The following is a 17,089-nucleotide window of genomic DNA, read 5'->3' on the forward strand; positions in this document are numbered from 1 at the left end:
AAGCAAACCCCTCGGAGAGCCTCACATGGCAGAAGCTCAACAAATGTGAGCTGTTATTATATATGAATATATTATATGTAATGACCCCACAAAAAACAAATAAACCACTTGGCTACTCTTGTATCCAACCCCACCTCTTTGAAGACCCTCAAGCCTAGAGCTGGTCATCTCCAAAGTCTCCCCAGCCAGCCAATTCCTCTCTGGATTGCTGCCACAAGCAAGCTCCTGCTGTCTGCCTTCGTCTGGCCTCTTGCCCATGTTAGAGGGAAAGGTTGACTTCAGAGACATGTGACAGCCTCAGATTAGGCTCTGGTTTCCAGTGCCATCCCCACTCACCCCCACCCTAGAAACCCCTATGTCCATCCCACTCTGTGCCTCCTGAGGTGTCTACAGGGTGTCAGGAGCCTTTCCATCACTGCCCCGTCCCTATGGGCCCAGAGAACAGATCCGGACACTGGATACAAACTGCAGTTTATTAAGGCTCCAGAGTGAGAATTGGCACTTGATTCTGGGCAGGGGCAGGGGTGTCAGTGGAACCCAAAGGAGTTGGGCCTGAACAAAGTTGCAGGGGCTGGCCCCACTCCCCTACCCCCCAATAAATAAAGTCTCAGCTCCATCTCAGGGTGCTGGCACAGGGCAAGAAGCCCTCACTGAGGGGAACCCCGGGGCTGCTGCCTCCTTCCTCATCTCTCTCCCTGCGTCGGACCTGGCCATAGGTCAGCGCCCAACCGGGCCTCGCGGTACTGGGGCTCTGCCAGTGCTGGAGCAAGACGTGAGACCTGCCCCTACTGGAGGACTCTGGGGTGGGGAGCTGGCCTCCCCAGTGGCCAATCATGGTCCAAGGCTGCCCGGGCAGGCTCAGATGGGGCCTGCATTGGGGACACTGTGTGCATCCCAGGTCGGGGCCCGGTCCGGGCCACACCTAGATATGGAGCTCGGTGTCGTCTGGTGGCTCCAGGCCAGACTCTGCGCTCAGAGCTGAGGCTGAGGGGCCCTGGGCCACCCCAAATGGTGAGACGACGGGTGAGCGAGCGGCCAGAGGAGATAGTGAAGGTGAGAAGCTGGGAGACATGGCCGCCGAGGACAGGGAACCTTCGTGGCTGATGGGGGAGCGGTGAGAGGCTGGTGGGAAGACGGCCCGGGTTGCGGCCGTGCTGGCTGGTTTGGGGGGCACAGACTTGGCTCCTGGGTGGGCCACGGCAGTGATGAGGGGCGGTGGGTCAATACGGGGCGCCGGGGGACACGGCCGAGCTTCATCCTTGAGCCGGGCAATCTCTGTGAAGACACTGGCCAGCGGCTGGAACTGAGGGCACCAGCTCAGCAGGTAGTCCCAGTTGTAGCTGCCACGGAGCTCCTCCTCACCGGCCACGATGGCCGTCAGCGCTCCCGCCACACAGGGCTTGCCATCTGCTGGAAAGCCGTAGTCCCCGGTGGGCGCGGGGCTTAGGCCACAGCCCCCCAGGAAGGTGGTGGCAGTGGCTGGGGGGCCGTCTTCTCTGTACAGAGTGGCTCCTGCACCCGGCAGCAGCAGCCCTGCCTTACGGCCCTTATACCAGGTGTCAGGGGCAGGTGGCTCACAGGAGGTGTCACTCAGTCCGTCTGCATCCTGCTGGATGCCGGAGTCAGGGCCGCGGGCAGCCAGGGAGGAGGCCACACTGGCCACGCGGGGGAACTCGTTGATCATGCGGATCTCGTCATCTTCCGCAGCCTCTGCTGAGCCTCGGCCGCTTGAGTGTGAAGGGTCCAGGGAGCCACCGCGGGGGTAGGGTCCTCCAGCTCCAGGCCCACCATAGCTGGGGAGGGTCTGGTGATACAGGTGCTCTGAGGGCGGCGGGCTGGGTGGCTCTCGGCCCAGCTTCTGCAGTGAGCCACTGGCCAGGGGTGCCGCCTGGGACATCGGGCCAGGCGCCGCCTCAGCTTTGCGGCTCCGGGCCCGCACCAGTCCCAGGACAAGGGCTGCCAGGGCAAGCACCACCACGACTCCCAGAGAGGCTGCCACGGCTCCCACCAAGAGCAGGTTGAGGTCAGGTGCCAGGCCCAGCGCAGTGTGGGTGATGTCCACAGTCACAGGCACGGTGGCACTCCGAGAACCGGGCAGAGGCCCCCTTGCCACCACCTCCAGCCTCAGCTCCCGTGGCGCCTCACGTCGGGTCCGGCCCCCACCCCCGGAGGTGCCTGTTCCACTGCCTGGTGCCCGGCTGTCCACCCGCAGGTACAGGGCACCTGTAGTCTGGTTGATACCAAAATAGGGGGACGAGGCGGCCAGCGAGTACAGCACCAGGCCGTCAGCACCTCCATCCTCGTCTGTGGCCTGCACGTGACCCAGGCTGTGGCCACGCCGTGCACCTTCTGGCACCTGAAAGTGGAAAGCTGGAGCCAGGAACACTGGGTCATACTCATCCTCACCGGTCACCAGCACTGACACAGTGACTGAGGCGGACAGGTTCCCGGCATCCGTAGCGCCCACCAGCAGCTGGAAGCTGCCAGTGTGCTCGTAGTCAAAGGCCACTCGTGCCCGCAACTCCCCAGTTGAGCTGTTGAGCGCAAACGCCTCGCGGCCCTCGGGCCCCGGCCCAGCCTCCAGCAGGCTGTAGTGGAGCCTTCCGAAAGCCCCAGCATCCCCATCAATTGCATGCAGGGTGGTAACAAGAGTGCCTGGAGGCTGGTTCTCAGCCAGGCTGGTGCTGAGCAAGCTCAGAGGGAAGGCGGGGCCATGGTCATTCACGTCCTGGACCTCAATGGTCACTGGTGCCAGAGCAAAGTGTGCCCCGGCAGGGTCGGCAGCCTGCACTACAAGCTGATGTCGAGCTTGGGTCTCACAGTCCAACGGGCGGGCCAGTCGCAAGTCCCCGGAGCTCTCATCCAGCTCAAAGAGCCCCAGAGGGTCGCCTGAGCTGAGGGTGAAGCGTACAAGGCCATGGGGGCCTGGATCAGCGTCGGAGGCCTCCACGTGCAGCAGCTCGGCTCCCACAGGCGTGTCCTCAGGCACCGCCACACGGTAGGCTGCTCGGGTGAAGACAGGTGGGTTGTCGTTGACATCCAGCACGCTGACGGTGACTGGCACAGCCGAACTTCGAGGTGGCTGCCCCCGGTCAGTTGCTGCCACAGTTAGGTTGTACTGGGTTAGGCTTTCAAAGTCTAGAGGCTCAAGCAACACCAGGCAGCCCAGGGCCCGGGGGCCTAGTCCATCACTCTCCCCAGCCTCCGCCAGCCGGGGTTCCAGCTGAAAGACTCGGCCCCGGTTGCCACTGACAATGCTGTAGTCCACGGCGGCATGGCTGCGGCTCCCGTCGGCATCTGTGGCCTCCAGGGTGAGCAGGGTGGAGCCAGGCGGCAGATCCTCAGTCACAGCCACGCGGTAGTGTGGCAGCGTGAAGCTCGGGGCATGGTCGTTCTGATCCTGCAGCTGCACGTGCACTGTGGCTCGGGCGGCCCGAACCGGCACTCCGTGGTCTCGGGCTTCCAGCACCACGTCCACCATGCCTGGCCCTTCATGGCCCAAGGCCACTGTCCCCACTGTTGTGAATAGGGTCCCTGAGATGAAAACGGAATGAAGAGAAATATGCCATCAGTAGAGACTGTGGGTGAGCAAAATGACCCTCCGGGGATGGGGAGTTAGCCTTGGAAGTCAGATTCCAGGGAATGGCCTGTGTGCTGGGAGATTATGGAAGGGGCTCCAGGATTCAGGGAATGGCTTCTAGACATGCAGTCTGGACAGTGCTTAAAACTGAGACGAAGGGGGACTTCCCTGGTGGCCCAGTGGAAAAGAATCCACCTGCCAATGCAGGGGACATGGAAGGGTTTGATTTTTTGTCCAAGAAGATCCCACATACCGCGGGCAACCAGAGCCTGTGCACCACAGCTACTGATCCTGCATGATGCAAGTACTGAAGCCTGTGTGCCTGGAGCCCATGCTCCACAATGAAAGAAGCCACCACATTGAGAAGCCCATGCACTGCAATGAAAAGTAGCCCCTGCCCACTGTCTCTACACAAAAGCCTGCAAGCAACAATGAAGATGCAGCATGGCCAAAAACAAATAAATTAATTAATTTTAAAGAAAAGATACAAAAGCAGGGAAATGTCCTCCCTAGGTCAGAGATCTAGGAGTTAGGAGTTCAGGCAAGAAATTCTAGGGATGAGGTCAAAATATGCCCCAGCACAGTCAAAGATAAGGGGTAGATGCCAGGAAGGACACACCGTTGTTGGGGTCAATGCTGAAGCCCTCAGCAGAGGAAGCCAGGTGGTAGGAGACGTGACCGTTGGCGCCCGAGTCCCGGTCAGTGGCCGAGACGGAGAGAATGGCACTGCCCGGGGGTGTGTGCTCGAGCAGCATCACCTGAGGTATAAGACAAAGGTTTATAGCTGAGCCTCTCAGCTGCCTTGCTGCTCACTCAGCCTGCGTTCTGCAGCTTGGTCCCATGAGTTCTGCGTGGCACCGGTTCCAGCTTGGAGCCCTTATACCCCTTAATATTCGAATTGTCCCCCTTCCCCCATTTCTGGGCCCTGAATGCAGAACCTGGACACAGTTCTTAGGACTTAGAAGGCTGGTTTGAGATGGGACCTTTATACCCCCCCAAGCTCTGTCCCCAAGTCAGTTCCAACATACAGCCCACCACAGCTCCTTCTAGCGTTGTCACTTCCCTCCATCATGAGCAGCCCTGGGCCCGGGGGTGGTGGTGGTGGGGCACTGGCACCTGGTAGAGAGTCTGTGAGAAGGCAGGGGAGTTGTCATTGACATCCTCCACGAACACCGTGAGGTTGGCCCGGCCCTCGTGAGGCCCGTCGTGTGCCAGGAGCTGCAGGTGGTAGCGGTCGCGCTGCTCAAAATCCAAGGGGCCCGTGAGGGAGAGGCGGCCTCCATAGCGGCCGACACTGAAGGGATCCTGGGGCCCAGAAGGGCTCAGAACGTACCACAGCACTGGTCCTGAGTCCACATCATTCCCCGTTACCTGTGCGATCTCCGAGCCCAGCAGTGCATCTGCAGTACATGGCACGAGTGTGTTTATTATAGTCACATACAGTCCTGGAGCCCCATGGTGGGCAATAATGCTTCCCTACCACCCTTTATACCTCTCACTTGACCCAGTCCTCACCTTCTGACACTCGGAGCTCCCAGGGCTGGGGGATGGTGGGGCGATTGTCATTGGTGTCGATGACCATCACCGTCAGGGTAGCTGAGCCCACCAGGGCTGGGCTTCCTCTGTCTGTGGCCATCAGCACCAGCCTGAACACAGAGCACAATCAGGGGGTGGGGCCTGGGATAAGCGAGAACCCTGGGCAGGGACAGGAGGGCTCAGGACAGGTGGCAGGGGTGGAAGCGGGGAACTCAGGATGTGGCCTAGGGATTGAAGGGGATTTAATGCAGGACTCGAAATTGCATGGACCCAGGAAAGAGTCTTAGGGTCTACAGAGCCAAGCTTCACCGTGTTTCGGCCCAGATCTCGCGGTCCAGGATAGCTGTGGTGGTGATAGTGCCCGTGGCTGGGTCTACATGGAACAATCCCCGGGCTGGCTGGGATGCGGCCAGACTGTAGGAGATCTGTCCACTGGGGCCTTGGTCCAGGTCATCTGCTTCCACCTGGCGGGAACAGGAGGCTGCTGGCACTGGGCTGGTGGCAGACAAAGTCTGCCCAGCCCTGCCCCCATCTTCCTATCACACTCCACACCTGTAGCAGGGGTCCCTCCAAGGGCCTGGACTCTGGAAGGAAGGCCACGTAGTGGGGCTGCAGGAAGCGGGGCGCGTTGTCATTGGCATCTTGCAGGGTTAGGGTCAGCACAGAGAAGGCATAGGCTCCTCCACTCTCTGCCTGCAGCACCAGTCGCAGCCGTGGGTTTGCCTCAAAATCCAGCCCCTCTGCTGAGCGGACTGTGATGGCTCCTAGGGGAAGGCAGAATGGATCACTGACAGACCTCTTGCTTGCCCGAGTGCCTCTGTCTCTGAGGCCTACCACTGCAGGGCAGCCCCTCCTCAACCGGAGTCTCCTGGGGCCCAAAAAGGAGCTCCCCCAGGAACCTGTCCCCCAGAGCCCCTTGCTCCTTCCCTTACCTGTACTAGGCTGGATGGAGAATGTCCCTTTCTCATTCCCACTGAGAATGCTGTATGTGATGGGTCCACTCGAGCCCCCTGCATGGATAGCCTTGGGGGAGACAACGGGAGTCCCTAAAGAAAGGAGGGCATTGGTTGAAGTGTGAGCACTAGACTGAGGGAGTTTGGGGAACATTTTCACTGAGCAACCCCAGCCCATCCAGAGATACAAAGCTGGGAGACATGGTTAGGGACTCACCTGGGGGTGCATTCTCACGGAGCATGGCTTCACTACTGGCTCGGGAGAAGCGGGGTCCATGCTCAGACTCCCCTTGCAGCCCAATAATGACCACACCAGTGGCAGAGCGAGCTGGACGGCCAAGGTCAGTTGCCACAATGAAGAGGACACGATCTCGGGGGCTCAGAGATACAGGGGAGCGGGACACACGGATTTCACCAGTGTAAGAGTCCACGGTGGTGCCAGGAGGTGGTGTGCCTGCCAGCCGGTACAGGATGGAGGCATTGGCACCAGTGTCACGGTCTTCAGCTCGCAGAGTGGCCAGAGGCAGAATTGGAGTGCTGAAGACAGGGCCTGGGCGGGGCAGGCGCAGCCTCAGGGGACTGGTGGGGAAGGTGGGCGCGTGGTCATTGACATCACGCACTGTGATGGTGACGGGCACTGTGGTGCTTAGGGGCCCAGCAGCTGCACTGTCCACTGCATTCACTGTAAAGGCATAGCTGGGACACTGCTCTCTGTCAAGGGTGGTGGCTGTGCGCAATTCCCCAGAGCTGGGCTCTAGCAGGAAGGCTCCTGCTGCACCTGTACCCAGGTAGTAGGTCACACGACCATTGGCCCCAGCATCAGGATCATGAGCCTGCAGCTGCAGCAGCAGGGTCCCTGCAGGTGCGTCCTCAGGCACCTCCACAGAGTAGGAGGACACAGGGAAGGCTGGGGCATGGTCATTGGCATCTAGCACTGTCACTGTCACAAGAAGCGTAGCGCTGAGAGCTGGCTGGCCTCCATCCCGGGCTTCTATCTGCAGCTGGAATGCTGGCTCCACCTCCCGGTCTAGTGGCCTCATGGTGCCAAACTCCCCAGAAGCTAGGTCCAGGACAAAGGCTCCTGAGGGGTCCCCATCTGCAGAGAAGGGCATGCACACAGAAACATACTTGTGTCAGCCCATGGGAGAGAGGGTGATTTACAGGCAACGGAGAAGAAAGGGAGAGAGAGGGAGAGAGAGAGGGAGAAGGGCAGGAGAGGGAAAGTGGAATAAAGGCAGAGAAACAAAGAGAAACACAGAAGGTAAAGAAAGAGACTATAAAGTAGTTTTTCTCAAAGTGTGGTCTGGGGGCCCCAAGAATCCCCCTGAGACCCTTTTGGGAGTACATAAGATCAGAACTATTTTCATAGCAATACTAAGACATTATATGACTTTTCCATTCTCATCAACTCACAAATGCAGAGCGGAGTCCAGATGCTGCATGACATGTGATGATGTCATAACTTGGATGGTTAATGGAATGTGTGCTTATGTAATGTTGTGATTTCAAGAATATTCTAGGTAAAAAGTTTAAAGCATAAATGTGTTTTCAATAGATTCACTCAGCTTTTGTTAGCTTGTGTTCAATCATACCTGTTTAATCTTTGCAACCTCATTATTGTCCAACAAAATGGACAGTAAATCTCCTTGGGCCTATGCAGAAATACAGCAAGTGGTATGTTTCATTGGCTTGTTTTACAATGATATTTAAAAGTGTTCTCAGTTTTAATATCAAATGTGGTAAATAATGGTATGTGTTTATTATATATTTTAAATGTTCAATTATTATATCATATTTTATTACATCAATAAATGCTGATATCATATAAGCCAAAGTTCTTTACAGTTCTTAAAAATTAAGATATAAGGGTTCCTCCATCCTAAACTGTTGGTGGGAATGTAAACTGGTACAGCCACTATGGAGAACAGTATTGAGGTTCCTTTAAAAACTAGAGATACCATATGATCCTTCAATCCTATTCCTGGGAAAATATCTGGAGAAAAATATAGTCCAAAAGGATACATGCATCCCTCAGTGTTCACTGCAGCACTGTTTACAGTAGCCAAAACATGGAAGCAACCTAAATTTCCATCCACAATGAATGGGTAAAGAAGATGTGGTACATATATACAATAGAATATTATTCAGTCATTAAAAATGAAATAACACCATTTGCAGCAACATGGATGGATCCAGAGGTTGTCATACTGAGTGAAGAAAGTCAGACAGGGAAGAGAAATATATATCACTTATATGTGGAATCTAAAAAGAAATGATACAAATTTATTTATTTATAAAACAGAAACAGACTCACAGACTTAGAGACCTTAAAGGGGAAGGGTGGGGAGAAGGGATAGTTAGGGAGTTTGCAATTGACATGTACATGCTACTGTATTTAAAATGGATAACCAACAAGGACCAACTGTATAGCACAAGGAACTCTACTCAACATTACGTAATAACCTAAATGGGAAAAGAATTTGAAAAAGAATAGATTACATGTTTATGATAACTGAATCACTTTGCTGTACACCTGAAACTATCACAACTGTTATAGTTAATCAACTGTACTCCAATATAAAATAAAAAGTTAAAAAAAATAATGTTAAGGTTCCTGAGATGAAAAGGTTTGAGAACAACTACTCTACAGGGAGAGACAATCAAGAAAAAAAAAGATACAGGAGGATAAAAAGAGACAAAGAGGGAGATCAAATACTGGAGGGGCATAGAAAGAGATGCTTGGAGACCCAGAAACATAAAGGGAAGGAAAAGGGGATCCAGGCACACTGGGTCTGGGACACAGGCCAACAAGAAGTAGCCCTGGGCAAGTAGGTACGGGAAGGTTCTCACCCAGGATGCGGTACTGCAGCTGCCCGTTGGCTCCCACATCCGGGTCAGAGGCCCGCAGCGTGGTAAGGGTCTGGGGGTCCTGGCCCTCGGGCACCTCCAGGGAGAGATGGGCACTCCCAAAGGTTGGGGCATGGTCATTCTCATCCTCCACAGCCACTCGCACTGTGACGTGGGTCAACAGTGGAGGCGAGCCCCCGTCCCGGGCATATACTGTTGGGAAGCAAAGTCAATGAGATTTATCCTGCTCCCATGGAGGAATCCACACCACATGTGTTCACCAGGTGCACACAAAAATCAGAATATGTCTACCTTTTCACACCCCACAAGCACTCAGGCATGCATACATACATGTGGTGGTGTAACAGGAAAGGCACTAAATGAGATAACAAGAGATCTGGGTTCAAGTCCCAGCTCTGCCACTTCCAAGCTGTGTTAGCCTGAGCTAACCTCTTTGGTACTCAGTATCCATATGCTGCTGCTGCTGCTGCTAAGTCACTTCAGTCATGTTCGACTCTGTGCGACCCCACAGACGGCAGCCCACCAGGCTCCTCCGTCCCTGGGATTCCCCAGGCAAGAACACTGGAGTGGGTTGCCGTTTACTTCTCCAATGCATGAAAGTGAAAACTGAAAGTGGAGTCGCTCAGTCATGTCTGACTCTTCGTGACCCCATGGACTGCAGCCTACCAGGCTCCTCTGCCCATGGGATTTTCCAGGCAAGAGTACTGGAGTGGGTTGTCATTGCCTTCTCCATATGCACCTCTGTTAAATGCCTGCAGTGTAATCTGAGGGAATCCTAGAAGGCACAGCTGTGACATTATGTGTTTGAGAGTATAATCACAGTGGTTACAGCCTAGAAGTCAGTTCACCTTGTACTCTGACAAACTCCCCCAAAGGATTAAAAATACAAGCTGTGCTGTAAGAGTAGAAGTTTCTTGAAGGTACTTTGGGGGTCCTGCCCATGTAACAATGGTGTTTATGCCACCTCAGGCTTTGGGGAGCCTGTCAGTGTATACCTGTCAAGTTGATCTCCTCCTGCTCCTCCCGATCCAGAGCCCGAAGAGTGGTAAGGACCCCGGTGTCTGGATCCAGGGAGAAGTTTTCGCCAGAGATGCCTCCATAAGTCACTTGCCCATTGGCCCCTGAGGAGAGCCAGCGTGGGGTAAGATCACAGGGTGAATATACCCTTTCTTGACCCAGTCCCTCCCTCTTCCAACTTATCCCCTCACGCTTACCCAGATCGGGGTCGGTTGCCTGCAGAGTGAGCAGAGACGTTCCAGGCGGGCTGTTCTCCCGCAAGAGGACGCTGTACTCCTGCTGCTGGAAAGCGGGTGCCTCGTCGTTGACGTCGGCGACACTGACAGTCAGAAGCTGCGTGGCCGAGCGCGGTGGGGAGCCGTGGTCAGAGGCCACCACAGTCAGCACGTACTCAGCTCGCTGTTCGCGGTCCAGAGACCGCACCACGGACAGCGCTCCTAGGTAAGCGGTGGGCAGGTTGGAAGAAAACACTCGCTCTGCATTAGCATCCTCCTCGTTCCCATCCCTCCCAGCGGTCCAACTCACCGGTGCTGGGGTGTAGCCGGAAACAGCCGTCCGCGCCAGCTGCCAGGCGATAGGACACCCGTGCGGCCTCGCCCAGGTCGGGGTCCCGGGCTACCACGTGCAGCGCCGTGGGCCCGGGCGGGTGATCCTCAGGGAGGCGCACACGTGAGGGCGAGGCAAAGACTGGAGCATTGTCGTTCTCATCCGTGACAAAGACGCGCGCGGAAACGCGTGCTGTGCGGCGGCGGCTGGCGTTGGCGGGCCGGTCAGTGGCTTCCACGAGCAGCAGCAGAGCGGGAGTGGTCTCCCGATCCAGGCCTCGCGGGGCGCTGAGCGCTCCGGTGCGCGCGTCCAGGCGAAGCGCGGGCACAGGCGGCTCTTGGCGCAGCAGGCGGTAGCGCACATCGCTGTTGGGGCCGGGGCCGTCGGCGTCGGACGCGCGGAAAGTGTACAAGGTCGCGCCCGGCTCCGGGTTCTCTGGGAGCGCCAACGCCAGCGGGTCGCGCGCGAAGGCCGGCGCGTGCTCGTTCTCGTCCTGCACGCGCACCTGCACTCTCAGCAGCCGCGCGCCCGCGCCTCCCGGCCCCTCGGCGCGCACCGTGAGCGCGCGCCAAGCCGGACCCGCCTCGAAGTCCAGGGGCCGCGCCAGGTACAAGCGCCCAGAGGCCGCGTCCAGCGCAAAGGTGCCCTCTGGGTCGGCGCCGCCCACCAGTGTGTAGGTAAGGGCGCCCACCCCCGCCTGCTCCAGCGGTGCCACAGAGCCCAACAGGGAGCCGGGCAGGAGCCCCTCGGCTGCTGTCACGGTCAGCACGACAGGCACAGGCGCCACCGGGTCTGGCTCTGAGGGTTCCGGTGCAGGCTCAGCCGAGCGAGTGGAGGGAAGCACCTGTTATGGACCCGGGAAGGAGGACGGAATCAGGGCGACCCAAGTAAAAGGGAATCTGGGCTGGACTGCTGAGCATTAGGAGGGGTGGTCAGAGTAGCCGTCTAGAGGAGAGGGCACAAGGGCTTAGGAAGATGGCACTCTGGGAGGGGGTGCCCACGTTGGTGGCCAAGGAGACCTGGATAGATTGGAGGAAGGGCAGCCATACCTGCACTAGCAGCTGGAGGCTGGAGCTCCGAGGGGGGCTGCCTTGGTCATGAGCGCTCAATGTGAGCACGTAGTGTGGCCGCTCTGCTCGGATCAGGGGTGCTGCCGTGAGCAGCTCTCCCGAGTGAGGGTGCAGGGAGAAGAGCTCTGAGCCAGGACCTGGGGATGGGCAGAGCAAGGGTGAGGGCTTCCATTTCAGAGCTGGGCGTATCATGAGGACAGGCCATCCACCACCAACTCCCTTCTCTCCACTCCCCATATACCAGTTAGCATGTACAGGATGGTTCCATTCTCCCCCTCATCTGGATCCTTGGCCTGCAGGGTTGTCACCAATGTTCCTGGAGGCACACCATCTGGTACCTGTGGGAACACACAACTCATCTACAGTTGTCTCCCTCTGTTCTTGAGACAACCCAGGATATATTCCCCTAACCTTTGTGCAGACAAAGCCCCCTTTCTACTCTCACACCTGTTCCAAGATGCAGTTTCTTTTACCTCTGTCTAGAGTTATAAGTGGACACCCACATACTCTTACTTCTTCAAGGCAGGGCCCTGCAGCTTCACATACCTGTATGGGGAGGCCTCCACCAGCAGCCCCTGAAGCCTGCAGGAAGGTAGGGCTGTTGTCATTGAGGTCAAGCACTGCGATGTGCACAGTGCCTGTGGTGCTGCGGGGTGGGCTCCCTGCATCCTGAACCTGCACCAGAAGCTGGTAGCTGTTCTGCCGCTCACGGTCCAGAGTTTGTAGTGTGGTCACCTCTCCTGCAAGTGCAGGATAGACAGAGAGCATGTATGGGGTAGCCAGAGATGAAGAGCCTGGGGTCTGTGAGAGGCTAGGGTTGGGGGAGTGTGGAAAGGAATGCCTGGGGAAAACTTCGAGCTTAGTCCTGGTCCCCATGACCAGGCTCTGGGGATCGTGTCTGGGTGTTCACCATTCCGAGGATGAGGCTATGGGATCTCAGATTCTGGGTCCCAGTGCTCACCAGTCTGGGGGTGGATGCGGAAGGCCTTGCTGTCTTCTGACAGCTGTCGCAGGCTGTAGGTCAGACGTCCGTTGATTCCTGAATCTCGGTCAGTGGCAAAGACCCGACCCACGCTTGTCCCTGGGGGCTGGTTCTCAGCCACAGCCAGGAAGGTGGGCTCCTCAGACAAGCGGGGACTGTGGTCGTTCTGGTTGAGGATGCTGATCCTCACGGTGGCCGTGGCTGTCTGCTGCCCCAACTCAGCTTTGGATCCAGACACTGCCATTACTTTCAGTGTGTACAACTCCTGGGCCTCATGGTCCAGTGCTGCCCGCACCCACAGCCATCCACTCTGTGGTTCCAGGCCAAAGGGGCTACCTGGCCCATCTGCTGCAAGGTGGTAGGTGACAGGGCTCCCATCTGGTGCTCGAGCCTGCACTTGTACGACTTGAGTTCCAGGGGTGGTGCCTGAGGGCAGGTCTACACGGTAGGTAGGGCTGTCGAAGTGGGGAGCCAGCCCACGGGTCCCCAAGTCCTGTACCACCACCCGCAGTCGAAAGTGGCTGGTGCGAGGTGGGGAGCCTCCATCCCGGGCTTCCAGCTCCAGTTCATGGGCTGGCCCCCCCGGAGGCCCCAGAGGTCCCATAAGCCGTATGTGGCCTGTGGTGGGGTCCACAGTGAAGGTCCCACCACCCCCAGCAAGCAGGGTAAAGGTGACTCGACTGTTAACTCCTGAGTCGGGGTCCAGAGCCCGCAGTGTATAGATGAGGGTCCCTGGGGCAGTGCTCGATGGCAGCAGCACTGTGTCTTCAGGCGCAGGGAAGGCAGGGGAGTTGTCATTCACATCGTCCAGCAGCACGCGCACCCGAGCTACAGCGAAAGCCGGTGGCACTCCGCTGCCTGCCCGCACCTCCAGCTCCAGCACTGGTCCCAGCAGCTCCCGGTCCAGAGGGCGAAGTGTCTGTAACAGCCCAGTGGCCCCATCTAGGGAGAAGAGTCCTCGGGGATCGCCCCCCGATAGGGCAAGGGTCACAGGTCCCAAGCGACCTAGGGAAAAGAGAGCAGTCAGAAAAGAGATGGGGACACCTTCTAAGTTGGAGCCCAGACTCTGATCCCCAAAAGGGCTAGGTAGTGTCCACATCTGGGCCTCTCAAAGTATTAGGGGAGAGGCAGGTGTTGGCAGAGAAGCTGGGTGGCACTAGGCTGATATTCGTGTACCTGGGGATGAAGCAGAGTGCCTACACCACGCCCAAGGAGGTGGCGGACTAGAACCAGAGAGTTTTGTATTGGGACTGTCAGTGGTGTTATACCTGAGGCTTACATTGGGGTGTCTGGGTACGGCACCACATGGATATAATGATAAGGGATACCTGGTGGATTGTGTGCCTGGACTACGCCCACACTGGTGCCTGGTGCCACATCCTCTGGCACAGAAAAGACATACTGAAGCTGCTCAAATACTGGTGGTACAGGAGTTCCAGGCACAATGCTGATGTTGACTCGGGCATTGGGCTCCGCCTGCAGGCCACCTCCATCCCGAGCCCCGATCTCCAGCTGCACCATGGAACTGGCCCGTCTGGCCAAGGGCCAGGCTACCGTCAATAGTCCTGGGAGGAGGGACAGAAGTGGAGATACATAAGGAAACAGAATATCACTGGAAGGGTTGGGGTGGAGGGCAGGTGGGGAGGCAAGCCCTGGGAATGGGAGGATCCTCACCTGAGTGCTCGTCCAAGGCAAAGAGCGGGGGGCTGTTGCCAGCCAGGATGTGGTAGGAGAGTCGCCCATGGGGTCCCTGATCAGGGTCATGGGCACGTACCCTCAGCACAGCTGTGCCTGGTGCACTCTGGGCGCTCAGACTGGCAGCATACTCCCGTGGATAAAACTGAGGTGGGTTGTCATTCTCGTCTGACACAAACACCTTCACATATACCATAGACTTGAGGCCTCCCTAGTGAGACATGCAGCCATTAAGTCAGGTGGGTCTTGATTGGCCCTGCTGAGTGCCCTCCCCGCAACCTGCCCACAGTCTGCCCACTCACCCCATCCACAGCTGTCACTGTGAAGTCAAAGCTTGAGGGCCCCTGATCGCGGTCCAGGGTCCGGGTCGTACACACGTCACCACTGTGGGCATCGATGCGGAACGGGGGAGACCCTGAGGTCCCAAGTCCGGCACCCAAGGAATAGGAGAGGAGGCCAAATGGGCCACTGTCTGCATCTGTGGCTGTCACCTGGGGAGAGGCTGGGGTGAGTGATGCCCCATCTTTTTGGCCAGAAAAGCCATAGTTAAGTATCAATTAGAAGGAGCAGACCCTTGGCCAGTTGGTGCCCAGAGTCTTTGGATGGTGGATACACAGAAGGGACTGGTAGGTTACGGGCTAAACTCTAAACCCAGCTCAGATCTCACCACTTGTGTTAGGTTCCTATGAGCCTCTGATCACAACTGACTTGTCAACTGATCGATATATAACTTTGTTTTATGTGTGTTTCTGTTTAAAGGCACCTTATTTAATATATATTGTTGGCTGACTAACACTGAACTCAGGGCTAATGGCACAACTCATATCTAAGTGAAACTGACATGTATTTTCTCTATAAGGCACAGCACAGCCCTCTTGCTTTTAAGAACACAGACAGCACTTCAGCACTACAGTTGGGGACCATTCTAAACAACAAAGTCACCAAACAGAAAGCACAAAAATGTGAAAAATGTGGCACCAAATAGACCACGAAAAGGACCCTTGTTTACAACATAAGAGCTGAAACACGAAGGCAGGGCATTGCCTTGTTCGACCTCAGCTGGAATGTGCTCATCGAGAGACTTGAATTTTCCATCCTTCTGCACATGTCCGGGAATGACAGTGAAAACTCCATGAGTGTGGATTCAAGGGTTACAGAGAAATTTTAGACAGTTGGTGAATTCACAAATACAGAATCTGCAAATGGATGAGGACCAACTATATTTAAAAGGAAAGTGCTAAGGGCTGTGACATCAAGTTCCAGGTGGGTCACAACAAGTTAATAAACATCACCAAGTCTCAGAATCACTCCAAGCAGAGCACTGGCTGACCTACAGAGTTATTCAGACTGCTGTTATAGGCCTGCCCTTTATTGAGTTTGGTCATTAAGTGGGATCTGATTGATCGCTGGGCTGATGAGGGTCTGCTCTATGCATTTATGGATGTGGCTTATACATCCTTCACATCCCTTCATCTCTTGAGCCAATCTCACTGGAAATGAGAGACAGAGAACTGCAGGTCTATAGGACAATATTCAGGTCATTAAGTTCCAGGGGTTCTCCCAAACTAAGAAATAGGGAAAGGCTTTCTTGGTGACTTCTCAGACATCTCCCAGATTGGCTCAGGTAGGGTTTATGATTGGATACCAAAGTCAGGAGCCTCTGAACATTTCAGAGTCAGATCAGCGGGAAACCCCATTCCAAAAGCTTCAGAGCTTAAGACAGGGCCAGGCGCACAGTAGGCACTCTATGTAAATTTTTTCATTGAGTAAACAGACATTTGGATTGCCCTGCCTTACAACAAAAACTTCTTTCAAAGCAAGTTTTATAAATTGGGTGCACATTAGGCCCTCAACAGTGGGTTAGCTGGTGCAGACTGCTGTAGCTGTGACAAAGTACTCTTTGTGGCTATGAGGGCCTCAGGGTCATGATATGCTGTGGAAAGGAAGCTGGAGAGTTCCCCTTTCTCAGCCAGAAAATGTTGCTCAGAGAGAAGCCGAGCCAAGGACTTCTGATTGTTGCCCAGGCCCTTGACAGAAGTGATTTGTGCCATTGTTTACTCTCCTGAGAGACACTAAGACCTTGCCATGCTGAGCCCTGGAAACAGCTCCTGCTCCAACTCTTTACTGTGGCCATGGGCCCGGATATCCCAGGAGACAAACTTCCCCCACATCCATCTGGTGGGCAGCAGCACAGCTGCGGCACCATCTCCAGAAGCTGTTAAAGGCCTCTGCCCTCTGACCTGCTGCAGGAAGAAAGCAATAAATAGTGGTCAAGGAGGTTGTCAGGAAGTGACCCCAAAAGGCACAGGGGTCAGTGACTGGAAATGACCAAGGCAGAAGTGAGTTTTCTGGCCTGTGCAGCCTCTGCTCAGAGGTTTCACTGCAAAGGCACAGCCTCCATTGTTAGCAGGCTCTCAGCCCCTCTTCACAGTCCAACCTTGGTCAGCTCCCTCTCCAGCTCTGCCTGAAAGCTGTAACTAACCTCACCTCTCTCCTCTTGTTTCCCCACCCTCCCCCAGCCTCCAGCTCTCATCAAATTCATTAATGCAAGGAGGAAATAAAGACCTTCATGTGTGAACTATCTAAAATTCCTACTAGACCACAAACTTACTGCATTTGCTCCATGCTGACTTCCTTCCCAGGAGTGTCTCCTGCTTCTCCTGCCACTGCTTCCCCACTGTCCAGCCTTCCTCCACCTCCCCTTACTCTGTCTGTTATACACTGTTGTTCCCTGGAACCTTTCCTTGGCATCTTCTTCTACACATTCTCTGAGTGCCTTCTCTTCCACTGCTGTGGCTCTGATGATGATCTGTACTTTGACCCAGACCACTCCTCTGTGCTC

At 55.9% G+C, this 17,089-nt stretch overlaps 1 protein-coding gene across 1 annotated transcript in view; it reads right to left on the reverse strand.

Annotated features, from left to right (window-relative positions):
* Positions 1 to 454: 454 nt before the first annotated feature.
* The window catches only part of DCHS1 (dachsous cadherin-related 1), a 36,624-nt gene continuing 19,989 nt past the window's right edge, over positions 455 to 17,089 (reverse strand). Inside the window, exons 3-21 of the mRNA XM_027563148.1 lie at positions 14,550 to 14,738; positions 14,227 to 14,458; positions 13,881 to 14,117; positions 12,532 to 13,557; positions 12,117 to 12,310; positions 11,812 to 11,908; positions 11,550 to 11,707; positions 10,480 to 11,344; positions 10,152 to 10,391; positions 9,933 to 10,058; positions 8,920 to 9,129; positions 6,287 to 7,165; positions 6,049 to 6,162; positions 5,669 to 5,880; positions 5,426 to 5,580; positions 5,096 to 5,226; positions 4,697 to 4,980; positions 4,200 to 4,338; positions 455 to 3,534 (exon numbers count right to left, since the gene is read on the reverse strand). Coding sequence (XP_027418949.1) covers positions 923 to 3,534; positions 4,200 to 4,338; positions 4,697 to 4,980; positions 5,096 to 5,226; positions 5,426 to 5,580; positions 5,669 to 5,880; positions 6,049 to 6,162; positions 6,287 to 7,165; positions 8,920 to 9,129; positions 9,933 to 10,058; positions 10,152 to 10,391; positions 10,480 to 11,344; positions 11,550 to 11,707; positions 11,812 to 11,908; positions 12,117 to 12,310; positions 12,532 to 13,557; positions 13,881 to 14,117; positions 14,227 to 14,458; positions 14,550 to 14,738 — 8,100 coding nt within the window. The 3' untranslated portion in view covers positions 455 to 922. The remainder of the gene's footprint in view (positions 3,535 to 4,199; positions 4,339 to 4,696; positions 4,981 to 5,095; positions 5,227 to 5,425; positions 5,581 to 5,668; positions 5,881 to 6,048; positions 6,163 to 6,286; positions 7,166 to 8,919; positions 9,130 to 9,932; positions 10,059 to 10,151; positions 10,392 to 10,479; positions 11,345 to 11,549; positions 11,708 to 11,811; positions 11,909 to 12,116; positions 12,311 to 12,531; positions 13,558 to 13,880; positions 14,118 to 14,226; positions 14,459 to 14,549; positions 14,739 to 17,089) is intronic.

Source organism: Bos indicus x Bos taurus, chromosome 15, assembly GCF_003369695.1.
Source record: "Bos indicus x Bos taurus breed Angus x Brahman F1 hybrid chromosome 15, Bos_hybrid_MaternalHap_v2.0, whole genome shotgun sequence".
In the NCBI taxonomy this organism is placed as follows: Eukaryota; Metazoa; Chordata; class Mammalia; order Artiodactyla; family Bovidae; genus Bos; species Bos indicus x Bos taurus.